The 27694-nt window shown below is 53.5% G+C and overlaps 2 protein-coding genes and 1 pseudogene across 51 annotated transcripts in view; 2 read left to right on the forward strand and 1 right to left on the reverse strand.

Annotated features, from left to right (window-relative positions):
• Positions 1 to 27694, reverse strand: part of VRK3 (VRK serine/threonine kinase 3) — a 174088-nt gene that overhangs the window by 112434 nt on the left and 33960 nt on the right. For 14 of the 46 annotated variants that reach the window (XM_015124634.3, XM_077980958.1, XM_015124633.3 and 11 more), the window contains 5 exons: positions 25446 to 25578; positions 24163 to 24283; positions 17457 to 17515; positions 15588 to 15747; positions 12079 to 12407 (listed from right to left, as the gene is read on the reverse strand). In XM_015124634.3, coding sequence (XP_014980120.2) covers positions 15599 to 15747; positions 17457 to 17515; positions 24163 to 24283; positions 25446 to 25578 — 462 coding nt within the window. In that variant the 3' untranslated portion in view covers positions 12079 to 12407; positions 15588 to 15598. Of the gene's footprint in view, positions 1 to 12078; positions 13605 to 15408; positions 15748 to 17387; positions 17516 to 17921; positions 18407 to 24162; positions 24367 to 25407; positions 25579 to 27694 lie in introns of those variants that run through there. The other 32 variants (XM_077980940.1, XM_077980941.1, XM_077980935.1 and 29 more) reach the window with 10 other exon arrangements.
• Positions 818 to 6355, forward strand: SIGLEC16 (sialic acid binding Ig like lectin 16). 4 transcript variants are annotated; one of them, XM_028838837.2, is made up of 9 exons: positions 819 to 1047; positions 1118 to 1501; positions 1633 to 1917; positions 2061 to 2333; positions 2620 to 2667; positions 2780 to 3037; positions 3546 to 3639; positions 3987 to 4066; positions 4441 to 5582. In XM_028838837.2, the coding sequence occupies exons 1-8, from the start codon at positions 900 to 902 to the stop codon at positions 4057 to 4059; spliced, it is 1563 nt and encodes a 520-aa protein (XP_028694670.2). In that variant the 5' UTR covers positions 819 to 899; the 3' UTR covers positions 4060 to 4066; positions 4441 to 5582. The 4 variants fall into 4 exon arrangements, 3 of the variants coding, with proteins under 3 accessions (XP_077837098.1, XP_028694670.2, XP_077837099.1); XR_013410075.1 differs by lacking the exon at positions 2780 to 3037 and adding an exon at positions 6044 to 6355 and having other exon boundaries at positions 821 to 1047; positions 2106 to 2333; positions 4441 to 4521; XM_077980972.1 differs by lacking the exons at positions 2780 to 3037; positions 4441 to 5582 and adding an exon at positions 5618 to 6224 and having other exon boundaries at positions 818 to 1047; positions 2106 to 2333.
• Positions 6013 to 8651, forward strand: LOC114673980 (sialic acid-binding Ig-like lectin 11; annotated as a pseudogene). Its single transcript, XR_003724878.2, has 2 exons — positions 6013 to 6144; positions 8179 to 8651. The product of XR_003724878.2 is annotated as a sialic acid-binding Ig-like lectin 11 (transcript).

Consider the following 27694-nt stretch of genomic DNA (forward strand, 5'->3'; position numbering starts at 1 on the left):
CAGGCGAGCTCACCTGAGCCTCGGTGTTCAGAGTTTTTTGTTTGTTTGTTTTTGTTTTTGTTTTTTTCTTTTGAGACGGAGTCTTGCTCTGTCACCCAGGCTGGAGTGCAGTGGCACGATCTCTGCTCACTGCAAGCTCCGCCTCCCGGGTTCCCGCCATTCTCCTGCCTCAGCCTCCCGGGTAGCTGGGACTACAGGCGCCCGCCACCTCGCCCAGCTAGTTTTTTGTATTTTTTTAGTAGAGACGGGGTTTCACTGTGTTAGCCAGGATGGTCTCGATCTCCTGACCTCGTGATCCGCCCGTCTCGGCCTCCCAAAGTGCTGGGATTACAGGCTTGAGCCACAGCGACCAGCCGTATTTTTAGTAGAGACGGGGTTTCACCGTGTTAGCCAGGATGGTCTCGATCTCCTGACCTCATGATCCACCCATCTCAGCCTCCCAAAATGCTGGGATTACAGGTGTGAGCCACCACGCCCGGCCGGTGTTCAGAGTTTTTACTGGGAGTTGGTCAGGTAGATGTGGCTGACTGCCTGTGTGGTTGACCCAGTTTTTACTCTCTGTGGAGGTACAGCAATAATACATGGTGCAAAGCCCTCACCATAAATCACAGAGTTATTGTAGACTCTTCCAGTGTCCCACTGCCCCCTGGAGAATGAATGAATGAATGAATGAATGAATGAATGGGACTCTGCAGCCATCACCTCACCTGCAGCCATGACTCACCTGTGTCCCCTGACAGTCCCCTCCTAGCACTGCCCACGCCCGAGGCTGGCCAGGGTGGCTCCTTCCTGGTTTGGGGCTGGCCTCATGCCCTCTGCCCTGCTGCTTCCCCTGTGAAAGGAGAAGTCAGGAGAGGATCTTTCAGGACATTGCGGTTCCCGAGGCTCCTCCTCTGCGGATGGTCACTGTCCCTCTGCCAGGCTTCCTGCACGAGGAGTTTCCTTCCCCGCCAGGCCGGCCCAGAAACCGGATGGTCCCGGGACAGGCCCAGCCCCAGAGCCCAGAGATGCTGCTGCTGCCCCTGCTGCTGCCCGTGCTGGGGGCAGGTGAGTGGGTCAGTGGCTGGGGGTCCCATGCAGGGACTGGGGCCGCCACTGAGCCTCTGCATCTCCCCAGGGTCCCTGAACAAGGATCCCAGTTACAGTCTTCAAGTGCAGAGGCTGGTGACGGTGCAGGAGGGCCTGTGTGTCATGGTGCCTTGCAACCTCTCCTACCCCCGGGATGGCTGGACCGAGTCTACTGCTGCTTATGGCTACTGGTTCAAAGCAAGGACCAACACAAATACAGGTGCTCCTGTGGCCACAAACAACCCAAGTCGAGAGGTGGAAATGAGCGCCCGGGGCCGATTCCAGCTCACTGGGGATCCGGGCAAGGGGAGCTGCTCCTTGGTGATCAGAGACGCGCAGAGGGAGGATGAGGCACAGTACTTCTTTCGGGTGGAGAGAGGAAGTCGTGTGAGACGTAATTTTGTTTACAATTGGTTCATTCTACAAGTAACAGGTATGGAATGGGATGGGAACCGCTGCCTCTCACACTCGGGAGGGACCCTGGGGACAGGCTATGGGCTGAGCAGAGAGGGCCCTCAGGGACCCCTGCAGCATTAGAACCCCTCACCCATGTCGCTGTCCCAGCCCTGACTCAGAAGCCTGATGTCTTCATCCCTGAGACTCTGGAGCCCGGGCAGCCGGTGACGGTCATCTGTGTGTTTAACTGGGCCTCCGAGGAATGTCCAGCCCCTTCTTTCTCCTGGACGGGGACTGCCCTCTCCTCCCAAGGAACCAAACCAACGACCGCCCACTTCTCAGTGCTCAGCTTCACGCCCAGCCCCCAGGACCACGACACCGACCTCACCTGCCACGTGGACTTCTCCAGAAAGGGTGTGAGCGCACAGAGGACCGTCCGACTCCGCGTGGCCTGTGAGTGTGGCCTGGGACGCTGGGGCGTGCAGACAGACCCGGTGGGTGGGGAGGTGGAGGAGCCCAGTGGGGCAGTGGAGCGGCTCCCAGCTCAGGAGCATCCAGGGAGAGGAAGCCGTGAGGTCCCAGGATGCGGGCTCAGCCCTGGGAGGGGGATGGGAATGGCGTCTGGTCCTCTGTCCTGGAAGCCCAGAAAGGCCAGTTCCTGCGGCTCCTCTGTGCTGCTGACAGCCAGCCCCCCGCCACGCTGAGCTGGGTCCTGCAGGACAGAGTCCTCTCCTTTTCCCACCCCTGGGGCCCCAGAACCTTGGGGCTGGAGCTGCCCGGGGTGAAGGCCGGGGATTCAGGGCGCTACACCTGCCGAGCGGAGAACAGGCTTGGCTCCCAGCAGCGAGCCCTGGACCTCTCTGTGCAGTGTGAGTGCGCCCAGCAGGGGCCTGGGGTCCATCAGGAGGGCAGAACAGGTGGGGATGCAGGGGCTGGGCTCAGGGTCCCAGAGCTGAGGGGATCTGGAGCCCCAGGCCTCGGGGACTGACCTTACCTGGGTAGACCCTCATGCAGTTTGTGTCTGGGACTCAGTGGGTGATTCTGCACTGCCCTTCTATCCCACCCACTTCCCCCACCTCAGTCTCCAGGACGCTTCCCTTTACCCAGAGGGAAGCCCCTGGCCCGTCTAGAGCCGGTCCCCTCTCTCCATTTCAGATCCTCCAGAGAACCTGAGTGTGATGGTTTCCCAAGCAAACAGGACAGGTAGGAAAGGGGACAGAGGAGCCAGGGCCTCTCGGTGCCGAACTGGGGCCCAGGAATCTGGAGGGTCCCGGAGCCCTGAGCTGCACATGGATTCTGCCCCTTCCTTCCCTAGTCCTGGAAAACCTCGGGAACGGCACGTCCCTCCCGGTCCTGGAGGGCCAAAGCCTGCGCCTGGTCTGTGTCACCCACAGCAGTACCCCAGCCAGGCTGAGCTGGACCCAGGGGGGACAGACCGTGGGCCCCTCCCAGCCCTCAGACCCCGGGGTCCTGGAATTGCCTCGGGTTCAAGTGGAGCAAGAAGGAGGGTTCACCTGCCACGCTCAGCACCCGCTGGGCTCCCAGCACGTCTCTCTCAGCCTCACCGTGCACTGCGAGTGGGGAAACGGGGGCACCTGGGTCCCAGGAAGGGGCCCCTGCTGTGTCCTGTCCTCCGTCCCACAGACCCCCCACAGCTGCTGGGCCCCTCCTGCTCCTGGGAGGCTGAGGGTCTGCACTGCAGCTGCTCCTCCCAAGCCAGCCCGGCGCCGGCTCTGAGCTAGTGGATTGGTGGGGAGCTGTTGGAGGGGAACAGCAGCCAGGGCTTCTTCGATGTCACCCCCAGCTCAGCCAGGCCCTGGGTCAACAGCTCCCTCAAGCCTCCAAGTGGGGGCTTGGCTCCAACCTCAGGCTCCGCTTCGAGGCCCAGAACGTCCATGGGACCCAGAGCTCTCGTTTCCTGCTGGACAGTCAGGGTGTAGGGTAGGGAGGCCTGGGCTCTCCAGGTCCCACAGCCAAGGGTGTAGGAAGGGCCTGGAGAACCCAGATTGAAGTTGCAATAAGAAAGGAAGGACTCAGGACTGTCGTTTAGCAGGTGAACGGGCCTCATCCCACTTTTCCAGGCAAATCAGGGCCCGTGACGGGGCTGGTTCTGGTGGCTGTCGGGGAGATGGCTACGAAGATCCTGCTTCTCTGCCTCTGCCTCATCCTCCTCAGGTGAGCCCCGCCCCAGGGTCCAAGGGGAGGGGTGGAGAGGGCAGAGGATACACCGCTCAATCCCAGATCTTAATCCTGGGGGTGCTTGGACAGTTTAAGACGCCTGCGGCCAGGCAGAGGCTGAGTTGATCGTGATGATTCCACACGGGCCAATGTTGTCAGTCCCCAACTCTGGACCAATTTCCAGGCTGGGGAGGTTCCTGCTCTCATCGGGGAGGTCCTGGGGGCTACGCCTGCTCTCTCTGCCTCAGTCCCCTCCAGCCCCTTAGCAGGGCACAGCGAGGTGAGTCTGCTGCCTTCTGAGCCCCAATGCGGCCACACTCACAGGCCCTGGTCTCTTCATCCAGAGTGAGGTCCTGCAGGAGGAAGGCAGCAAGGGCAGCACTGGGCATGCAAGCTGCAGACACTGTCACAGACTAATCTCCAGGTGAGTGTCGTGGGCCTCTTCCCTTCCAACATCCTGCTGGACACCTCCCCCTCGATGGCCCCAAGGATTGCTCCACTCAACGTGGCCATAACTGACTTGTCACCTCCCTTTCCAAGCCCACTTCTCCTGTTGAGAGCCCCATCCCTCTGATGACGTGGTAGCCCCATCTCTAATGTCAAAACCCAGGTGTGGGTGTCCACCTTGACCTCCCTCCCTCCTCTAGATCCCATAAATCACTAGCTCTTGTCCCTCCTCCTAAGTACAGGTCACCTTGGAGCCCTTTTCTCCATCCTGGCCCCAGTCATGCCTGGGCCTCACCTCTTCCCTGGTCACTGAATCCTCCTCATCTCTTGCCTCCATCTCTCCCAAAACAGACTCCAGACTGCTTCCAGATGCCTCCTCATCCAGTTCCTCCACTGTCTGAGCGGCCGTGTTTCCTCTGCAGGCCTTGCATGGTCTGTCCTCTGCTGGGCTCTCCTGATCTCTCCTCTCCCTGCGTCACCCAACATCTCCCCAAACCCTCCGGGCCAAAGACTCTGTGGCTCTGACACTTGGCATATGTAGTTTCTTCTCCTGAAACGCCCTTCCCTCCCACTCCTGCCAAACTATGTCCAGATCCTCCTTCAGGTTCCCCCTTTTTTTTTTTTTGAGACACAGTCTCACTTTATCACCCAGGCTGGAGTGCAGTGGCATGATCTCAACTCACTGCAGCCTCCCAGGTTCAAGCGATTCTCCTGCCTCAACCTCCTGAGTAGCTGGGATTACAGGCACCTGCCACCATGTCCGACTAATTTTTGTATTTTTAGTAAAGATGAGGTTTCACCATGTTGGCCAGGTTGGTCTCAAACTCCTAGCCTCAAGTGATCCACCCTCCTCAGCCTCCCAAACTGCTGGGATTACAGGCATGAGCCACCGCACTGAACTGTGTGCAGACATGTGTCACGTAAGGACCTTTCTGCCAATAACGGACGGCAAATATGACAGTGGTTTCATAATATTCTTTTTTTTTTTTTTCTGAGATGGAGTCTTGCACTGTCGCCTGGGCTGGTATGCAATGCAATGGTGCAATCTCAGCTCACTGCAACCTCCACTTCCTAGGTTTAAGCGATTCTCCTGCCTCAACCTCCCAAGTAGCTGGGATTACAGGCAGCCACCACCACGTCCAGCTAATTTTTGTGTTTTTAGTAGAGATGGGGTTTCACTATGTTGGCCAGGCTGGTCTCGAACTCCTGACCTCGCGATCCACCCACCTCAGCCTCCCAAAGTGCTGGGATTACAGGTGTGAGCCACCGCACCCGGCCAGTGTTATAAGATTCTAATGCAGCAGAAAGATTCCTATCTCCTAGAGAAGTGGTAACATCATTACACTGTAGTCCAGTGCAACACATACTTGTTGATGGTGATGCTGATGTCAGCAAACCTACTGCATGGGCAGTCCCATAAAAGTGTAAGACATACAATTTGTATCGTATATAATATTACACTTAGTAATGAATGATGATGTTACTGGTTAATGTTTTCACTATGGTATACTTTTTGTTGTTATTTTAGTGTAGTCCTTCCACTCAGTGAAGGAAAAGTTAACTGTGAAACAGCCTCAGGCAGGTCCTTCAGGAGGGATTCAAGAAGAAGACATGTGGCCGGGCGCCTTGGCTCACGCCTGTAATCCCAGCACTCTGGGAAGCAGAGTCGAGTGGATCGCCTGAGGTCAGCAGTTTGAGACCAGCCTGGCCAACATGGTAAAACTCCATCTCTACTAAAAAAAATACAAAAATTAGCTGGGCGTGGTGGCACACACCTGTAATCCCAGCTACTCCGGAGGCTGAGGCAAGAGAATCACTTGAACCCAAGAGGCAGCGGTTGCAGTGAGCTGAGATCATGCCATTGGACTCTGGCCTGGGCAACAAGAGCAAAACTCCGTCTAAAACAAACAAACAAAAACAAAACAACAACAAAAAAATCCTTATCCTATCCTAGGAGATGACAGCTCCATGTGTGTTACTGAACCTGAAGACCTTCCAGTGGGACAAGATGTGGACGTGGAAGACAGTGATACTGATGATCCTGACCCTGTGCAGGTCTAGGCTAATGTGTGAATTTTGCCTCTTAGTTATTAAAACAAAAGCTTAAAAATTAAATCAATTAAGAATAGAGAAAAGGATATGAAGGTATAAAGAAAATGTTCTTGTACAGCTGTACAATGTGTGTGTTTCCAGCTAAGTGTTATTATAAGAGCATAAAAAAGTTAAAATATTATGTTTACAAAGTGAACATGTTACAGTAAGCTAATATTTACTATTTGTTGTTGTTGTTATTTTGAGACAGAGTCTCGCTCTGTTGCCCAGGCTGGAGTGCAGTGGCATGATCTTGGCTCACTGGAATCTCCAGTTTCCAGGCTCAAGCTATTCTTGTGCCTCAGCCTCCCAAGGAGCTGGGATTACAGGTGTGTGCAACTATGCCTGGCTAAGTTTTTAAGAATATTGTTGGCCGGGCGCAGTGGCTCACACCTGTAATCCCAGCACTTTGGGAGGCCGAGGTGGGTGGATCACAAGGTCAGGAGATTGAGACCATCCTGGCTAACACGGTGAAACCCCATCTCTACTAAAAAAATGCAAAAAAATGCCGGGCGCCGTGGCTCACGCCTGTAATCCCAGCACTTTGGGAGGCCGAGGCGGGCGGATCACAAGGTCAGGAGATCGAGACCACGGTGAAACCCCGTCTCTACTAAAAATACAAAAAATTAGCCGGGCGCGCTTGTGGGCGCCTGTAGTCCTAGCTACTTGGGAGGCTGAGGCAGGAGAATGGCGTGAACCCGGGAGGCGGAGCTTGCAGTGAGCCGAGATCGCGCCACTGCACTCCAGCCTGGGCGACAGAGCGAGACTCCGTCTCAAAAAAAAAAAAAAAAAAAATGCAAAAAAAAAAATAAAATAAACCGGGCGTGGTGGCAGGCGCCTGTAGTCCCAGCTACTCAGGAGGCTGAGGCAGGAGAATGGCGTGAACCCAGGAGGCGGAGCTTGCAGTGAGCAGAGATCGCACCCTTGCACTCCAGCCTGGGTGACAGAGCGAGACTCCATCTCAAAAAAAAAAAAAGAATGTTGTTAGTAGTGATGGGCTTTCTCCATGTTGGCCAGGCTGGTCTTGAACTCCTGGCCTCAAGTGATCTGCCTGCCTCTGCCTCCCAAAGTGCTGGGATTACAGGTGTGAGCCACCGCAGCCAGGCTACTATTGAAGAAAGGAAAATATTTTTTATGTATTTGCTGTAGTCTAAGTGCATAGTGTTTATAAAGTCTACAGCAGTGTGTAGTAATGTTCAAGGCCTTCACATTCACTCATTACAACTCAGACTCACCCAGAGCGACTTCCAGTTCTGTTTTTGTTGTTGTTGTTGTTGTTTTTTGAGACGGAGTCTCCCTCTGTCACACCTTTCTCTGGGCAAGGTGAATCCTTTACCTACAGTAACCTTTCTTTCCTGGGCTTCTAGCTCAATTTCACAATTGTGTTTGAGTAGATCTTCCGAGGTCCCTGAGGTCAGTCCAGGTCCAAGCAAATCCCCGTCTTTCTCATACCTCCTCCTTCCTGGGCATCCACTCATAATTTGCAATTAGATAGTAACTTGATTGACTAGAGCTTTAATGTCTGCTTCTCCTTCCACACTGCAAGCTGCCTGAGGTCAGGGATGGTGTCTCCCTAGTTCCCCGGGAATATCCAGGGGCTGGCACAGGGGAGCTGTTCCATAAGGGCAGCAGGTGCTGGAGTCAGAGAAACTTGGACGTGAATCCTGGCCTGACCACTGCTTAGATGTGTGGGTTTGGAGTATTTACTCAGCCTCCATTTCTCCATCTGATCATGGGGACCATAGTGCCTCCCCAGTGGATTGTGGTGAGGATTTTGTGAGTCTGGATTTTATGAGTTTGGCAGTGAATTACCAAGAGCCAGATGTTATTGTTCTCAAATACTTGCTGAATGAGTGAAAGAACGAGGGCCCAGCCAGCGTCTGTGGAATGAGTAGGTGAAACAGGAAATGCTCAGCTTCCAGGTCCTCTTGTGCATCCTCCTTGCTCTCGCTTAGCCCCCATGATCCTAATTTGACCCCCTTTCTCCCCTGCATTCAGGGTCAGCAGCATGAATGCTTGGCAGGCAGCTCCCAAGACCACCTGCCCCCAGGTGCAGCCACCCCCACCCCAGGGCAGGGGGAAGAGCAGGAGGTCTACTACGCCTCCCTCAGCTTCCAGGGCCTGAGGCTCCGGGAGCCTGAGGACCAGGAGGCCCCCAGCAGCACCGAGTACTCAGCGATCAAGATCCACAAGAGGCGGCCCCCGAAGGGCTCGGGCTTTGGTTGGAGAGGGAGACGTCAGGGATGGTTCCGAGGTGAAGAGCGCTCCATGGAAACAGGACATCAGCAAGTGTGTGGGAGTCGTGCTGGTGTGACAGGCAGAACTGGACTCAGATTTCAGCCCCATCCTGAGACTAATAGTTTGAGCAAGTTACTTTACTCCTCACTTTCCTCCTCTGCGCTGTGGACACAGTCAGCCTAACTCACAGGGTTCTTGTGAGGCATAAGGAAGTAATTAACATAAAGCATCCATCAGAGGCGAGTCTCATCTGAGTCACGCCTCTTCCCAGGGCAGCCCATGATGTGGGCTGTCCACCCTGGTCCAAACCGAGACCCTTCTGCAGGGCAGGTCCAGCTTCAGAGCTCCCTGAAGCCTCGGGTGGGGCTGTCCTTGGGCCGCATCGGAGCTTGATTCTCTCTCTGTCGTTCCCGCTCCCCCCACTCCCACTATGGATCCCGGGGCAGCCTACACATCCCTGCAGGCTGCTCTCCGCCTCAGAGCCCGCTTCCTGGGACCTCAACCTCCGTATTTGACCAGACACAGATAATCATCCATTATTTATCTGAAATAAATTATAAATGTGTGAATCACATTACCTCTATCACTAATTATATTTCCCCGATGATTTTGTCCCCCTTAGCAGTGTCCTTTTTCTTTTCTTTTTTTTTTTTTGAGACAGAGTCTTACTCTATCGCCCAGGCTGGAGTGCAGTGGCGCAATCTTGGCTCACTGCAACCTCCGTCTCCCGGGTTCAAGCGATACTCATGTCTCAGCCTCCTGAGTAGCTGGGATTATAGGCGCATGCCACCATGCCTGGCTAATTTTTGTATTTTTGGTAGAGACGCGGTTTCACCATGTCAGCCAGGCTGGTCTCAAACTCCCGACTTCAGGTGATCTGCCAGCCTCAGCCTCCCAAAGTGATGGGGTTACATGCGTAAGCCACCGTGCCCAGCCAGCTGTGTCTTCTTTTTGCAGGATTCGCTTATCAAATTCCTTGCAGCTGCAGTCTGCATTCCACTCCCATTCTAATACGGTGTTTGCGGTGGTCACATCCAACTTCTTTCCTCCTCCTTCCACGGAACATGCATCAGGGAGGAACCACAGGCACCACACGCAAGATGAGCCAGTTGCCTGGACGGCCCGCCAGGGCGTTAACCGCGCTGCTGTGGGCTCTGCTGAGGCGCATTACTGCATCTTTCACACAGCACTTGCTTTCCACGCGTCACTTAGGTGTGGGGATGTGTCCTGAGAAATGCATGGTCAGGCGATTCTGTTATGTGAGCATCCTCGAATGTGCTTATGCAGTCGTAAATCGTACAGCCTGCCACACGCCGAGGCCGTACGGTATAGCCCATTGCTCCCAGGCTATTCACCTGCACAGCACGTTCCTGAACTAAAAGCTGTAGGCAGTTATAACACAATGAATAGGTTAGTCAAAAATGGAGGTTTAGTAAAAATACGGCATAATAGGCCAGGCGTGGTGGCTCACGCCTGTAATCCCAGCACTTCGGAAGGCCAAGGCAGGCAGATCACAAGGTCAGGAGTTTAAGACTATCCTGGCCAAAATGGTGAAACCCAGTCTCTACTAAAAATACAAAAATCAGCCGGGCATGGTGGCAGGCGCCTATAGTTCCAGTACTCGGGAGGCTGAGGCAGAAGAATCGCTTGAACCGGGAGGTGGAGGTTGCAATGAGCTGAGATTGAGCCACTGCATTCTAGCCTGGGCAACAGAGTGAGACTCCGTGTCAAAAAAAAAAAAAAAAAAAAAAAAAGGCATAATAGATAAAAATGGGTCAGGTGCAGTGGCACACGCCTGTAATCATAGCACTTTGGGAGGGTGGATCACTTGAGGTCAGGAGTTCAAGACCAGCCTGGCCAACATGGCAAAACCCCTGTTCCGTTTCTACCAAAAATACAAAAATACAAAAATTAGCCAGGAGTGGTGGAAAGTAGCCCCAGCTATTCAGGAGGTTGAGGCGGGAGAATCGCTTGAACCTGGGAGGCGGAGGTTACAGGGAGCCGAGATCGCACCACTGCACTCCAGCCTCAGTGACAGAGCGAGACTGTCTCAAAAACTAAAACAAAAATACACCACCACCACCAATGTCTGATTAAATCTAAGCCAGGGTTCCATTTTGGAGCAAGGGGCAGGGTGTGGGTGTGGGGGACAGAGAACGGGCTCCAGCCACCGTCAGCTGCACGTCCTGGTGGCACCCGGGCCATTCCCGTCCCCTGTGCTGGGAGATCATCATCTAATCCTGACAACACCCTCCTCTCAGAGCTCGGAGGATGAGCTGCCAAAACCCACAAGGGTTCAGAACCTGGGCTCTGGAGACAGAAGGCCCTGGGCTCAGAAACGTGGGGCCACTGCCCGGGCCTTCCCTGGGCCTGGACCTGGGCTCCTTCCATTGTCTAAGCAGGGTCAGGCTGGGCTGGCTGTGCTGGCTCAAGAGATGAGGAAGGAGGACACAGGGGCTGCCAGGACCTTGAGGCACTGGACTGGGCACTGCCCCAGCGGGCAGAGGATGGAGACCGGTGTTGATATTGTGACACTGACCGTCTGCTCACCTGATTTGGGTGCTGAAGTGCAGCTGACGCCCCTAATCTTTTATAGACTTGTGAAAGGAAAATAAATAAAAGTCAAGCTGGGAACAGCTTAGGGCAAACCCGCCTCCCATTCTATTCAGAGCCACCCCTCTGCTCACTGAGACAGATGCACGTCTGATCGCCTCCGTTTGGAAAGGCTAATCAGAAACGCCAGAGAACACACCTGTTCATCTCTCACCCATCTGTGACCTGGAAGCCCCCTCCCCACTCTGAGTCTTCCTGCCTTTGCTTCAAGTTGTCCTGCCTTTCCAAACGGAACCCAAGTACTTCTTACACATAGTGACTCGTGTCTCAAGTCTCCCTAAAACGTATAAAACTAAGCTGTGCCCCAACCACCTTGGCCACGTCATCAGGACCTCCTGAGGCTGTGTCGCGGTCCATGTCCTCAACCTTGGCAAAACAAAGTTTCCAAATTCACTGGACCTGTCTCACATTTTCAGGGTTCACGGATTCATGTGCAACAAGGGGTCTAAGCAGGACAGGTTTGGGGGGCCGGTTTTTCTGTTGTTAGCGGATGTCCCCTTCTGGAAAGGGGCGCACACACCCGCCTTCAGCCAGGAGATGGTATGCGGTTCCCTGATCCCACCTGCTTCTCCTGAGTAGGGTTTATCAGTACAGGAGAGTCAGGGCGTCTGAGAGCACTTTCTTCCTTACCTGGCCTCGGATTCTCCACACTCCAAAGTATGATGCATGATCTGAGCTACTCAAGACAAAATTTAGAGAAGCCGGTTTAGCTTCTCTCTTCCTTCTTTCTTTTTTTTTGAGACAGGGTCTTACTCTGTTGCCCAGGCTAGAGTGCAGTGGTGCAGTCATGGCTCACTGCAGCCTCAACCTGCTGGGCTCAAGTAATCCTCCTGCTTCAGCCTCCCAAGTAGCTGAGACGACAGGAGTCCACCACCACGGCTAGCTGGTTTTTGTATTTTTTGTAGAGATGGGTTTCACCCTGTTGCCCAGGCTGGTCTCAAACTCGTGGGCTCAAGTGATCCTCCTGTCTTGGCCTCCCAAAGTGCTGGAATTACAGGCATGAGCCACCGCACCTGGGCCCCAAAAGAACTTTTGCAGACACACTGGTTCCTTAAGCTCTGGTAAAAAATTTATTACCAAAGCACAGAGGTGTCAAGGGTAGCAGGGGTCCCCCCTGGGGGCCGGCCCAACCCCATCCAGCTTTGCTAGGACACTGGCTGAAGGGCAGGCCACCCAGACAGGGAACTTCACATTCACTGGAGGGAAACGGGGGGTCTCCCTGAGGCTAATCAGGACTGATGAGTATCCCGAAACCAGTGGCAGGAATGCACATTCCAGGGCTTGTTCTAGAAGCTTATCTGTGATTAAACAGCAGGCCTTGAGTCACATTGCTTCATTTTTTTTTTCTTTCTGTTGCACACTGCAAATGGAAAATTCTAGAAGACAATAAAAATGGCTGTTAGTATCTCATTCATTCAGGGAACACCCTCTGTCCTTCACTTCGTGCCAGGCACCTTCTAGGTACTGGGGATGTCATCATGACCATACGGGACGAGGAGCCCCTGCTGGGCTTAGGACGCGGAGGAGGGGGGTGGAGACTCCACATTAAACACACGCTTCCCTCCAGAGGGGAGCAAGGGCTGCGTGGAAAACATGCGACGCGATGAGCAGGTGTGTGAGGGGCAGTGAGGATGCCTCATAGAGGATGGAGAGGCCTCGGATCTTGAGAAGCAGCAGTTGCATAAAACCAGGAAGAGGGGAGCCTTCCAGACCTTGGGATGGCAGGTGCAAAGGTTCCGGGGTGGGGTCCAGCTTGGCCTGGTCTAGAATTGGAGGGGAGGGTGTGTGGCTGGCGCATCATGCCCAGGGGAGGAAGGGAGCTCGGCCTCGGGCCAAGGCAAGGAGGTGCTGTGGAGAAGAGGCGAGATGACTTTCAAGGCGCTCGAAGGTCACCGGGCTCCTCAAATGCCATCTCCTCGTTACGTTCCCAACCAAGGGGCTGAGTGAGTGGCTTCCAGAGAATGTGCGGGTGTGAGATGGTGGAGACCCTGCGGGGTTGTCAGGTGTCGGGTTCTAAACGCCTTTTGATAAACAGGACATCGATAAACAGGACATTTGCTCCATCGATAAACAGGACGAAGCCTCTGCCCTGTGCTATGCCAGAAAAGCAGAGACGATAGGGTCAGATTAACCCTGCCCTGGAGAAGCTCGATGCCAGCAGAAGACTGTGACAAGTGACCCATGGTTGGTCTCATCTGGGACCGAAGGTTTGGAGGAGGCTGCTGAGGGAGTGAGGGTGTTGGCGAGGACCCCGAGCTGTCCAGCCTGGAAAACTGGGTGCATGGAGGAGGAGCTCTGCATCGAGCTGGAGAGGTGGGGGAAGGAGTGAGACTGGCACAGAAGGTCATGACTTGACTCTCGGCGCCTCTGGTTGAGGCAGAGAGCCTGCTACTCCACCACAGAGAAGAGGGCCCCCACCCCTCACCGCTGGCCCACTCTGTGCGCAGGGGCTCTGCGAGTCGCCTGGCACACACGTGTCAGCTTATGCTTCAGCCTCAGATGTGAGGAAAGGTTGTGGGAATGTAGAAGCACTTGTAGGCCGGGCGCGGTGGCTCACGCCTGTAATCCCAGCACTTTGGGAGGCCGAGGCGGGCGGATCACAAGGTCAGGAGATCGAGACCACGGTGAAACCCTGTCTCTACTAAAAATACAAAAAATTAGCCGGGCGCGGTAGTGGGCGCCTGTAGTCCCAGCTACTCCGGAGGCTGAGGCAGGAGAATGGCGTGAACCCGGGAGGCGAAGCTTGCAGTGAGCGGAGGTCGCGCCACTGCACTCCAGCCTGGGCGACAGAGCGAGACTCCGTCTCCAAAAAAAAAGAAGCACTTGTAATCCAAATGCCAAGAAGAGGTCACTGCACAGGGAGACAGGCCGCCAAAAGGAGACGCTATTCAAGACTCCCCTGGACCAGGATCTCGCAATCGCGGCACTGGTGACCACTGGGGCTGGGGGATTCTTTGTGGGGGGCGGGTAGAGGTGGGGACCATGCTGCGTGTTGCAGGATGCCAGGCAGCCTCCCAGCCTCCACCGTCCTGCATCCTGATAACCAAGTATCTCCAGACACGGCCAAATGCCCCCAGGGTGGTGCCGAGTTAGACAAAGCGCTGAGCTTTGGTTCCAGCCAACCCTGATGAGAGAAATGACGACTCCGGGGACAGAGAGGGAGCCTGGAGAAACCCCTCTTCAGCACACATCCCTGCACCCTTGCCAAAATTTACTGTGAAGTTTGTCTTCGACCTTGCAAACATGCCTGCACATTTACACACAGTGCTGACGGAAGTAAAGCCATCTAGCCCTCACTTCCTCACTGTCAAGTTGACACCTCCATCCACAGACAGCGCGCACCAGCAGCCGGGCTGTGCACACAGGCAGCACTGCTTGTAAAAGAAAAATCTGGGAAACTAAGCAAATGCCCAGCTGCTGGCTGTGAGGAGTGTCCGTCATCCACACGATGGAGGAGTGCGCGCTATGAACAAGACCTGAAGGCATGGAGCAGCTACCTTTTGTGTATGGGGAGCCAAGGGGGCCAGGCCAAAGGAAAGTAGAGACTACAGGTGGCTGGGTGGAAGGACACAGGGAGGCAGGGATGCAAGAAAGGACAGAAGATGGCAAGAGACAGAAAACGTCTTGATGCTATTTTTGAGGCTCTGAATCCTGTTGTGCCTGAAGCTCCCCCTTAGACTTTTCTAGCTACAACAGCCAATCAACCCCACTTTTCTTTTCTTTCTTTTTTTTTTTTTTGAGATGGAGTCTCACTCTGTCACCCAGGCTGGAGTGCAGTGGTGCCATCTCGGCTCACTGCAAGCTCCGCCTCCCGGGTTCACACCATTCTCCCGCCTCAGCCTCCCGAGGAGCTGGGACTATAGGCGCCCACCACCACGCCCGGCTAATTTCTCTTGTATTTTAGTAGAGTCGGGGTTTCACCGTGTTAGCCAGGATGGTCTCAATCCCCTGACCTCATTGTCCGTCTGCCTCGGCCTCCCAAAGTGCTGGGATTACAGGCGTGAGCCACTGTGCCCAGCCTCAACCCCCTTTTCTTTTCTTTTTTTTTTTTTTTGAGACGGAGTCTTGCTCTGTCGCCCGGGCTGGAGTACAGTGGCCGGATCTCAGCTCACTGCAAGCTCCGCCTCCCGGGTTTATGCCATTCTCCTGCCTCAGCCTCCGGAGTAGCTGGGACTACAGGCACCCGCCACCTCGCCCGGCTAGTTTTTTGTATTTTTAGTAGAGACGGGGTTTCACGGTGTTAGCCAGGATGGTCTCGATCTCCTGACCTCGTGATCCACCCGTCTCGGCCTCCCAAAGTGCTGGGATTACAGGCTTGAGCCACCGCGCCCGGCAACCCCCTTTTCTTAAAGCCAAGTTGAGCCGGGTTTCTGCTACTTGCCATTCCTGGAGGTTGGGAAGTTCAAGGACCCTGTGGAAAACCCCAGCATCTCCCTGGGAAGCTGGGCCCTGATATGAACGTGGGACAGCCTCTGGGAAGTGTCCCCTGGAGCCTGGGGCAGGGCTGGGTCGAGGGCAAGGGGTGAGAGGGCTGAAGACTCACAAGCTCTTCCCACCTGCATTCCACCTAGGGCACCATCGGGAGGCCAATGGGGTCATATGGGGACACACGCAGATCCTGCAGCAGAGCTTCTAGGTTGTTCCTCAGCACGGCGTAGGGCGGCTTCTCCTCGTACTTGAGGGCCATCACCACCTTCAGGTAATTCTGCAGGGTCTCTGTGGTCAAGACAACCCCCAGCAAGGGAGCGCCTGAGAGGCGTCCCCCAACCTCGATCCTGGGGGTCGGTGCCCAAGGGTGGGGGGTAGGGGACTGACAGGCACGAGGGTCTCAGCAAAAGTGCCCATTTGCTTGGTGCCTGGCATTGCCAGGGGACTTCCATTTTTTTTTTCAGTTTTGGAAAACGTCATACACAGGCACCTGGAGAAGGGCATGAACACCCAAGTATCCATCACTCAGTTTCCACAATGATCACCTCACAGCCAATCGCGTTTCATCAAGACCCCTCCCCTGGCCCGCAGTGTTTCAGTGCAGATCCCAGCTAGCGGTGCAGTCTCCCTGCACATAAATATTGAGCATGTGTCTTTAAAGAGGCGGGCCCTGCCTCAGCTCCACCTCCAACCTCTGGTGGACCAGCTTAAACATCCTTGAGGCCCAAGGTTTACAGAGGGAGAACTGGAGGGGAGTGCTTGGCAGCTGAGCCATGATCTGAACCCAGGGATTTAAAGTAATTCAAAAATGAGCCTTAGAGAGCCAGAGGGGACACGCTATCCGTTTCTGTCTGTCCATTTCTGCCTCCAGCTTAGAGAAAAGCATCAAAGCTGTTCAGGAGGGGCACAAAGACAACAGCAGCAACAAACACCCCCACACCCAAACGAGACAGTGCAAATACCCAGGGACAGGGACGAGTGACAGGGACTGGCTTTATAAGCTATGGTGCGGCCAAACCATGGCTACTGTGCAGCTGTCAATAAAACCTGTGGTGCATCTATAAAGGAAGGGCATGAAGGACGGCCCCAGGGTTAAGGGAAAAAAGCAAGAGGTAGAATGAGATGTATGTAGGGTGAGCCCATTTTTTGTTCATAAAAATGGCTGTGCATGGTGGCTCATGCCTGTAATCCCAGCACTTTGGGAGGCCGAGGTGGTAGATCAGTTGAGGCCAGGGGTTCGAGACCAGCCTGGGCAACACGGTGAAACCCCGTCTCTACTAAAAATACAAAAAACTAGCCAGGTATGGGGATGCACGCCTGTAATCCCAGCTACTTGGGAGGCTGAGGCACGAGAATTGCTTGAACCTGGGAGGCGGAGATTGCAGTGAGCCGAGATCGCACCACCGCACTCCAGCCTGGGCGACAGAGCTAGACCCTGTCTTAAAAAAAAAAAAAAAATTACTCTGTCCTCAAAAAACACTTGTGTGTTTTTGTTTTGTTGTTCACAGGCACTTGTGAATGTTTTGACAATTTTTTTTTTTTTTTTTTTTTTTTTTTTTGAGACGGAGTCTCGCTCTGTCACCCAGGCTGGACTGCAGTGGCCGGATCTCAGCTCACTGCAAGCTCCGCCTCCCGGGTTCCCGCCATTCTCCGGCCTCAGCCTCTCGAGTAGCTGGGACTACAGGTGCCCGCCACCTCGCCCGGCTAGTTTTTTGTATTTCTTAGTAGAGACGGGGTTTCACCGTGTTATCCAGGATGGTCTCGATCTCCTGACCTCGTGATCCACCCATCTCGGCCTCCCAAAGTGCTGGGATTACAGCCTTGAGCCACCGCGGCCGGCCAACAATTTTTGTCTTTCTACAATGGGTACATATTACAAATGCAATTTGGAAAACTAAAAAAAAGGAAGAAGTATAAGGAGAGGCCACCTCAAGATGGATCTGAGCCACCAGGTCCTGCCCAGGTCCCTGCCTGTTCCCGCTCCCTTCAGGACATACCTGAGGGTCTGATCCAATGACCGCAGGGTCCCACAAAGGGCCCCGGCTTATCAGTAAACCTGAAGGGACAGAAGCACATGTGAAAGGTCTTATCAGTAAACCTGAAGGGACAGAAGCACATGTGAAAGGGAAAGGAGAGCAACCTTTTAAAACAGAATGCCTAAGATATATACACAGCCTAAGATATATACACAGTCCCCTCTGCCATCCAGGGAAGTTAAGTTCTTAAAGCCACTGTGAACACTGAATCAACCAACCCACTACCATTGCTCCCAGGGGAAACAGCAGTGGCCTCCTGCAAGCCTCCAGCCATATCATTTTCCCCAATCAATACACCTTGTTTTATGTATGTTTCTTTTGAAAGACATCTTATGTAATAAGCATTGTTGATTCATTAGCACTGAACTCTGTTTTAACCTGGGATCTTTAAGATGGAGAGGATTCTTTCAACGATGAGGAAAGATCCAAGATGAAAATAAAGATTTTATTACTTACAGGTCCTGGGGGCACATGACACACCCAAAGGTGACCTCCCCCCGTCCCACGCACACACACACACACACAGACACACACAGACAGAGGTAAGGGAGCTCGTGGTTGCATGAGGGGCCAATGGGTGGTATCCAAACATTCTGAGGGGATTTTAACTGGTGGGTTCAAAGCAAGCAGGCTCGAGTTCCTGGAGGTCACGCTGTGCCTGAGAGGGGGTCACTGTGGCATCTGCACAGTTCAGTGGGATGTGGTCAGCGGGGCCGTCAAGTAGGCTGTCTGTGGCTGACCCATAGGGAGGGAAGTGTTCCCCCGGAGGCGGCTGCATAAGGGAAATATCTGGGTCAACCACACGGAGGAACTGGGAGGAGGTGGAAAACTGGAAACTGTGCTGAGGGTGACCGAGCCCTGCTTCTGGCATGAGAAAGTCCAACTTACATTCAAATGAATGCCAAGGCAACCTGAAATGATAAGAATTCCCCACAAACTCACGGCCAACAGCACCGTAGCTCATGCCTGAACAAAGCTGATACAACACACGAATTATTAACCATCTCAGGCTTCGGGACATCAGACAACACTTCAGCATTATGCTAGGTGGCTGTTTGATTTTTTGTAGAGACGGGTTCTCACTATGTTGCCCAGGCTGCTCTGATCCTCCTGTCTTAGCCTCCCAAAGTGCTGGGATTACAGGTGTGAACCACCACGCCTGGCTGAGGCCATTTTAAATGGCATAATCACTGACAAAAAGCATAAAAACAGGAAAAAATGTAGCATTAACTGAACGACACTGGCGTATATAGTGTAGGCGCTGAAACGGGGAGGCAGAATGCTATCTGGCTCCTCCCTAGGCTGGGAACATGTGTGTCAGGTGATTAAAATTTTTCTCCACACTATGTGTCCGCAAGTGGCCACGAAAGAACTGCAAGAATTGATTTGGGGTTACAAATACTTTTAGTGAGTAGGAGAATTCACACATATGGACTCTGAATAATCAGGACTAACTGTATATGTACATACACACACATACACATATATGTATAACACACACGTGCATGCACGTGCACCCCTTTTTGGCTGTTCAGGAAAAATCCTGATTTACCCACTGCCTTTGCTTTATCCCCCAGCCCCACCCTCCTGCTCCTCAAATCCCTCTGCCCCATAGATCTGGGCCCAGCTCAGGCCTCATCCCTTTTCCCTGGACCTCAACTCCTCCCTGGCCTCCTGTGCATCCCCACGTGGCCCCAGAGGGTCTCTTTACACCTGTCCCTGACCCTCCCTGCTCACAGCCCACCCTGCCTCCCGTGGCTCCCCAGCACACACTGGCCACCCTCTAGCTCCATCTCTCCACTCCCTTCTCCCATCGCATGTCCCATCCACACCAAAGGACTCCTCGTCCCACCAGGCCACACATCCACACACATCTGCCTCTGCACACATCACTCTCGCTGCCTGGGCGGCCTTCCCCACCCTGAACTCTGGCAGGTGGCTGTTCTCCCTTTGAGATACAGCTCGAGGGTCTGGCCTCCTAGGAAGTCTTCCCCAGATCCCTCCAGGCAGAGGAACTCCGTCCCTCCTGGGCCTGTGTGTAGGTTCGCGGATGTCCCATGGCAGCCATCGACATACAAGCGCAGGAAGGCCCGGTTGTGCCATCGACAGGACGTTACACGCTGCACAGCAACGCCACTGCCACCCCCTGCCGTGGGCTCTCCCTGACCAGCTGGGGAGCCCTGAGAGCGGGTCCAAAGCTGGCTGTCATTTGTGCTTTGCCCAGCAATGGGCCTTGAATGCCAGACAGCCTCAGGGACTCAAACTGCCTCTCCTCCTTCTTTTACTCGTGCTGCCTGTCGTGAACTATAATGTGCAAAAAGTGAGTATCTGTTGAATGAATGGAAAAAGGCCACGTATACCAGTAAAACGTCCTAGCGCAGGGCACCTTAGGGTGCCAGGAAACGAGCATGTAACAACATCGCCCCCCTGTGGTCCCCTTGGCTACGGTCTGGGCTAAGAGACGCTGGGCTGGGGGTGAGGAGGGGTGTCTGGGGGACAGTGTCAACATCACCAGCTACTCTCCAGGGAGCATTTTCGTGCGCCTGGCCCTCTACGGTTGTGGTCTGGAGCAGGGGCTGTGGAATTACTGTTATCCATGCTGCTATCATTGATACAAGATGATTACTGTGACCGCTTATTCACCCTGCACCATGTCGACGAGTGCAGGCCCTCTCTGTGAACCCGTCACTTTCATCAAGTCTCTTTAGGTGAGGGGATGTGAAAAGGGTGACGTGACTGCTCTTAGGAGTTAGGAAGGGGAGTGGGGAGAAGACTCAACCCAGGGGAGCCTCGGGGACCGGCTTCCCTGACAAGATCGGAGTGCAGAGGCACCGTGGGCTGATTCTCACCTGGGTGTCCAGCACAGCCACTGGCCTCAGGAACCTGGCACTAAATGCATGAGTGGAGAGGGTGCAGAGACGTGCTATCCTGTCTGCCTAGGAATCCTGCCTCCCCCTTGCCCACCTGGGAGGCTCTTGTGTTCCCTACAGACCAGGTCAGGCATCTCCCAGGTGAGGGTTTCCAGGAGCCGGCGGCGGGGTCCTGTGCCTCCCCTCTGCTCCCACAGTGCCGGGCTACCTCCACCCTCACCTGCAGCTCCTGCTTCCTGTCCATGTCTCCCCCCAGCCCTGGAACCCCGACACTGGGCCTGCGTCTGCCTGACCTCTGTGTCCACAATGAAGCCTGGGCGGGCTCAGCATTCACTCCTTAGTTGTTCTTCATTCCACTACGATTTTTCTTTTATTTTGAGACAGGGTCTCTCACTCTGTTGCCCAGGTTGGAGTGCAGCGACACAATCACAGCTCACTGCAGCCTCCACCTCCTTGGACTCAAGTGCTCCTTCCACCTCAGCATCCTGAGTAGCTGGGACTCCAGGCATGTGCTACCACACCCGGCTACAGTTTTTGTAGAGATGGAGTCTCATCATGTTGTCCAGGCTGGTCTCAAACTTCTGGGCTCAAGCAATCTGCCCGCCTAAGCTTCCCAAGTGCTAGAAGGCATGAGCCACTGTGCCAGATCCGCCCCTATTTCTTGGGCACCCACAATGTGTGCTCTCTGTTGCATCCAGAGGAGGATGTGTGTGTGTCACAGGGAATTGAGGCACTACTACTGCCCTCAGTCTCCTGTCTTGGGACTGTCAGTTAGAGATGTGAACCCTCCCTCATGGAAGCTGCAGTGTTTTGGGGTCTCCTCGTGAGAGCAGCTCAGCCTTGTCCTGAGCTAACCCATCAGAGTGTGTGAGGGAGCATTTCACTACCTTCACTCACACGGGGACTCCAGCGGGCTGCTCATTCTGTGACTCATTGTTTTCACCTGGCTTCATTTCAAAAGACACCTTTGTCTCACTAGTGTGAGCAGAAAACCCCAGCAGCATGTGTTAAAGCTAGGGAGTAAGTGTGAAAACAAGCTCCAAGAAAATGGGGCAATGGACCTGTCTAGCGGGTTCTGAGGCTGGCTTCCCATGCAGAGGTTGCCTGCAGAAGTCTGGGGGCTGAAGGCCTCTCTGTCCCTCCCTCTTTCTGCAGGGATGTTGGGGCAAATTAGCACCAAACTGTGTGTGATATCCTTCTTGCCACTGTTTAAAGCTTCATGGTCCTTCAGGGGGCAATTTACCTGTTACCATCGCTGTGAGACCTGCCCCCGACATCAGACCTAAAAGTGTGCTGCACACCCCCACCAACAGTCCCACCAGTGGACACCCAGGACCTGGCCCCAGGATCCCCATCAGTCTGACCTCTGACACACCGTGTGTTTCACCCTTTAGCTCCTATCTCCCCCAACAGGATGTGAGCTCCCTGAGGGCAGGGATTTTTGTCTTACTCACTCCTGTATCCCTAGGGCCTAGAACAGAGCCTAGCACATGGCAGGGGTTCAGTATTTGTTGAGTGAAGGTAGGCTGGGCCCAGGCACCACCAGTTCACCTCATAAGCCTCCTCCACTTGGAAAGCAGCATGTAGGTGACAGGGGCTGTCTGTGGAGTTGAATGGCCTGGGTTTGAGTCCAGGAGCCCCTGCTGAGTAGCTGTGTGGCCTGGGCTGATTACCTAAGCTCTCTGTGCCACAGATCATGAGAGTACACAGCTCAGAACAGTTGTGAGGATGCAGGGGAAGCACCAGGGGCAATGCCTGGCACAGACAAGTGTATAATAAATGTTAGCTTTGAACAGTCAGTAGGAGGAAGTCAAAATGACGAGACACATCCCCTCGTCTGAAGGAGGATGAAATTCTGGGCATGGTGCCACATACGCCAATTAAACACGCACCCAAGAACGTCACAGAGTTTTTAAGGACACAGATGCATCTAAACTAACACATTTAGGAGCATTCGGAAGTAGTGAACTAGTTGTATAGCTAAAGTTAAAAACATAACATTGAGTGAAAGAAGGCAAGAAACAGCATGAGGTTTAGAGCATAGTACTATTTATACAAATTAAACACACAGTACCACCATATATAGTTTAAGAACACAGACATGTCTATAGAAAATTGATTTAGAAGCAGCAGTCAGGAGCAGTGAACTCGATCCACACGTAGGGGTAGGGTTAAATTTGAAGAGAGCCAGAGACACATAAGATGCAGAGCGGAATATCACTTACGCAAATCACACACAGGACCACGGCCAGCACGCGATTTTGAGGGTATAAATACATCTAAGTGAACACGTCAGCAGAACACATGTTAAGCGTGCTTGAGCAGCTGTCCATGATTGAGGGAAAGAAGTTGGGAGATACGAAGGGAGTAAAATAAAATGAGAAAGGCTTTATGTGAGGGAAGGACTAGGAAGGAATTCACAGCACACTAAGGACAGGGAAGTAGGAGGGACTCAATGCCATTCACTGGAGGGTTCACCCTCTTCCCACTCTATATGATTTCCTAGATAATCTCATCCTCTCCTGGGGCTTCAGTTGACAGCTCCTGAGATATTCCCGGGATCTGAGTCTCCCTCTAGACTTCACTCCTGCACTTCAGACGGAGATGGTCAGCTGCCTCCCAGATGACTCGGGCAACAAGTCCGAGACGGAGTCTTGCTCTATCACCCAGGATGGAATGCAGTGGCGTGATCTCAGCTCACTGCAACCTCCACCTCCCAGGTTCAAGCAATTCTCCTGCCTCAGCCTCCCAAGCAGCTGGGATTACAGGTACCTGCCACTGCGTCAGGCTAATTTTTGTATTTTCAGTAGAGACAGGGTTTCACCATGTTGGCCAGGCTGGTCTCGAACTCCTGACCTCGCGATCCACCCACCTTGGCCTCCCAAAGTGCTGGGATTAAGACATGAACCACCGTGCCTGGCCTGGGTAACTCTTATTCTTGTCTGAAGTGCACGCCTAGCACGCCAGCTAGGACCAGCTGCCTACTGTCCTTGGTGCTGAACCCACAACCCCCGCGCTTCCATTTTGTGCCCAGCGGCCCACTGTCCCTGGTGCTGAACCCACATCCCTAGCACTTCCCTTTTGTGTACCGCCGCCTGCTGTCCTTGGTGCTGAACACACACCCCAGTGCCTCCCTTTTACGCCCAGCTGCCTGCTGTCCCTAGTGCTGAACCCATATCCCTAGAGCTCCCTGTGTCCAGCTGCTCAATGCCCTTAGTGTTCAGTCTCACCCCAGAACTTCCCCATATGTTCCGCTGTCCACTGGCTTTGGTGCTGAATGTTTAAACCAGCAATGGTAAGACCTGGTGGTTTACACACAGAGGTGAAGGCACTGATCTGGTGGTGTGAACACTGGATGGGGGGTGCTACCAGTGCTGAGACAGGGCCTGGGTCTGTCCTGCTCAGGTTGCCTGCGTGTTTGTAATGAATGAGTCACGGTGCCCCACACATGATGAGCATTTTCTACGAGCCAGGCCCTGTGCTAAGTGCTGTGTATACCTGACTTCCCTGAACCCTTGTGCAGTCCCGTAACGTGGGCGCTAGTAGAAGACCATCTCATGGAGAAGGATAATGAGGCTTGCAGACGTTAACACCCCACAGTGGTGGGGCCAGAGTCCAAGCCCAGGCAGCGTGGCTCCGGAACCCCTGCCTCGCCTGCTTCGTGGACAGTGCAGCACATGTCTGTGCAGCTCAGAGGACTTGGGCTCTGCTAGGTGACACTTCCCCTTCCCGCCTGCCCCCAGCTGGGCTCTGGGCTTCTGCCCACCTGCAGGGGTTCTGCTGACCCCCCGACTCACTTCTGTTTTTGCTTCATGATGTCCTCAGTGTTAGGAAGGCAGTTTGTCCAAGGCAGAAACCCGTAGAGCCACTTCAGCATGCAGTAGCCCAGGCTCTGGAGGTCGCTGCGGCGGGAGGGCCCTGGGAAGGGAAGGGTAGAGGTGGCACCTCAGTCTGGATGCTCCATTCACCAGTGCGTCCACCCCCTTCCTTCCCCTTTCTCACTGACTCAACCACGCGCTCATGCACTCAGCATTCCAGCCATATGGGCTGTCTCCTCTGCTCATTCACTTTCATGAGTAGGCAGAAGCTGACTCTTATTCTCATTCTGACTTACTTTCACTCAACCATCCCCTCAGCCTCTTTCTTCAGGTCACCCTCATCCACTCTTCTCTCATTCATGCACTCATTCAATCCTCAGCATCCGTGTGCTGGGCTCAGCTGATTTCTGAAAACTCAGACTGGTATCTTATCGGGTCCCAGCCCATGACAGCCTTGTTGGGAGACAGCTATGGTGTGGGACTACCTGAGTGACAAAGGACACAGAACACATGGGAGCCCAGGAGGATGGGTACCAATCCCAGCTTCAGTGGGGAAGTGCCGGGAGACCCGGATGGTGTATTTTCCTTAGCTTCCTGAGCATAAGACAATGCTTAATTTAGACAACGCTTTGTGTAAGCACTCGACAAGCACTACTTGTTGTCCGTGCTGGCCTTCCACCACCCGATGCTGGGGGCAGGGGTACCTTCCCTGCCCTGGAGGAGCTCAGTCTGGTGGGAGGACGTGGCAAGCATGTGGATGGCCATGATATAAAGGGATGTGAGAAAGAGGGGCTCAAGAAATCTGCCCCGGGCCCTCTTCCCACTCTCTACACTTTCCCTGGATGATCCCATCTTCTCCCAGGGCTTCGGCTGATAAACTCCCGAGATACTGCAGAGCCTCTGCCCAGATTTCCCTCCCACATTCCAGACGTGGTGGCCAACCACCTCCTCAAACAGCCCCTCCTGGATGACTCCTAGGCAACTCCCATCTTTCAAGTCTACGCCAGATCCTGAATCCCAACCTCTGGAACTCAGGGCTCCCCAGTGCCCAGCCTCCCACTGTCCTTGGTGCTGAACCGCTAACCAACCCCCACCCCCCACCCCCCACAGTGGTCAGGACGCTGTCTGTGGTCCTGATCCGTCCTGGCGCCCTTAGTGCCTGTCCTGTGTGGCCACCTGCTGTCTCTGGCTGTGAACTCCTAGAGCTGCCCTTGTATGAGAAGCATGTCTCCATGGTCCCAAACCCTTCCCTGGCCTCGTACCGCATCCCTTGTGCAGGTCCATGCTAATGAACTCAAGGTCCCCCTCGTGAGGGCTCCTGCTGCCTTCCACGTAGGCCACATGTTTGCCACTCGGGCAATAGCGGAAGGCGAAGCCATAGCCTGCCAAGGTCACCTGTGGACACAGGGAGAAGCCATACAGATTGGAGGTGAGGAGCACAACTGAAAACAACCATTCCATCAAAGATGACATTTTTCACTTATAAAACTAAGCCATGCTCATAGCAAAAATGATGTGAAGTAAAAAAAAACCCCAACCAGCCATCATATTTCCTCCCAGCCCCTAAAACCCACTGCTCAGAAATAACCACTAGTAACAGTTTCTTATGCACCATTCCACATTGTTTTTTAATAACCAGGTAACATATATGGATGGGGAGGGGCTCTTGTTTTCCAGAGGCCTCACACCAGACCTGTTAGACACCAGCACTTAACACTTTAACAGCGGTTCTGGGCATTAACTCTGGGGCCAGATGGCCTGGGTTCAAATGCCAGCTCAGCCCGCTGGTGGCGGTACAACCTTGGGCAAGCTATACTACTCCCTGCTATGATTTCTCATTTGTAAAATGATAATAGTCCCCACCTCAAAGGGTTCTTACGAGGCTTAACTAAGTTTAAAACAAAAGTTAAATGCTTTCTGCCTGATACACAAAGTTGACTAAATCTTCTTTCAAAAATATTTATTTATTTCGAGATGGGGTTTCACTCTGTCACCCAGGTTGGAGTGCAGTGGCGCGATCACGGCTCACTGTAGCCTCCTAGGCTCCAGTGATCCTCCCACCTCAGCCTCCCGAGTAGCTGGGACTACAGGCATGCGCCACATGCCCAGCTGATTTTTTGTATTTTTTGTAAAGATGGGGTTTTGCCCTGTTGCCCAGGCTGGTCTTGAAACCCTGGGCTCAAGTGATCCTCCTGCCTTGGCCTCCCAAAGCACTGGGATTACAGGTGTGAGCCACTGTACCCAGTTCATGTCTTTTTTTTTTTTTTTTTTTTTTTTTTGAGACGGAGTCTTGCTCTGTCTCCCAGGCTGGAGTACAGTGGCCGGATCTCAGCTCACTGCAAGCTCCGCCTCCCGGGTCCACGCCATTCTCCTGCCTCAGCCTCCCGAGTAGCTGGGACTACAGGCGCCCGCCACCTCACCCGGCTAGTTTTTTTTGTATTTTTTAGTAGAGACGGGGTTTCACCGTGTTAGCCAGGATGGTCTTGATCTCCTGACCTCATGATCCACCTGTCTCAGCCTCCCAAAGTGCTAGGATTACAGGCTTGAGCCACCACGCCCGGCCCCATGTCTTCTTTTCAATGGCTGTATCTTATTCCACCATATGGATAGTGGACAACTGTTGGTTTTGTCTATGTAAGACCTATACACTTCCCCTGCTCCCTGTTTTTCTGTTCAGTTTGTGGTGTTCATTTATATATATATATATATATATATATATATATATATATATATATATATATATATTTCTAAGTTTTGAGACAGGGTCTCGCTTGGTCACGCAGGTTGGAGTGCAGTGGCACGATCATGGTTCACTGCAGCCTCAATCTCCTGGGCTCAGGTGATCCTTCTACCTCAGCTTCCCAAGTAGCTGGAACCACAGGTGTGTGCCACTACACCTGGATAGGTTATTATTTTTTATTTTGTAGAGACGAGGTTCCCTATGTTTCCCAGGCTGGTCTCGAACTCCTGGGCTCAAGCGATCCTCCCACTTTGGCCTCCCAAAGTGCTGGAATTAGAGGCGTGAGACACGGGACCTGGCCAGGATGGCCATTTTTATGTGGCAACTTGACTGGGCCATGGGGTGCCCAGACATTTGGCCAAACCCTATTCTGGGAGTGTCTATGAGGGTGTTGTGAAAGAGACAAACATTGGGGTTTGTAGACTAAGGCAGATTATTCTCCCTAATGTGGGTGGGTCTCATTCGATCAACTCAAGATGTGAACAGAATAAAAAGCTAAGTAACCAGAAGCTCCTCTTCCCTGACTGCTTGAGCTAGAACATTGGTCTTTTCTTGTCTTTGGACTGGAACTGAAACAACCCCTCTTTCTGGGTCTCAAGCCTGCTAGCCTTTAAACTGAAACTCACATCATTGGCTCTCCTAGGTCTCCAGATTGCAAACTGAAGATCTCAGGACTGCTTAGCTTCCATTATCTTTTTTTTTTTTTTTTTGAGACGGAATCTCGCTCTGCCGCCCAGGCTGGAGTACAGTGGCGCGATCTCAGCTCACTGC

Source organism: Macaca mulatta, chromosome 19 (genome assembly GCF_049350105.2).
Source record: "Macaca mulatta isolate MMU2019108-1 chromosome 19, T2T-MMU8v2.0, whole genome shotgun sequence".
Taxonomy (NCBI): domain Eukaryota; kingdom Metazoa; phylum Chordata; class Mammalia; order Primates; family Cercopithecidae; genus Macaca; species Macaca mulatta.

Bases quoted from the DNA above. Each gene is read 5' to 3' on its own strand.
- SIGLEC16 (XM_028838837.2), top strand. From the start codon at position 900: ATGGTCACTGTCCCTCTGCCAGGCTTCCTGCACGAGGAGTTTCCTTCC. The intron at 1,048-1,117 runs GTGAGTGGGTCA...GCATCTCCCCAG, and splicing joins GCTGCCCGTGCTGGGGGCAG to GGTCCCTGAACAAGGATCCC. The intron at 3,038-3,545 runs GCGAGTGGGGAA...CCACTTTTCCAG, and splicing joins TCTCAGCCTCACCGTGCACT to GCAAATCAGGGCCCGTGACG.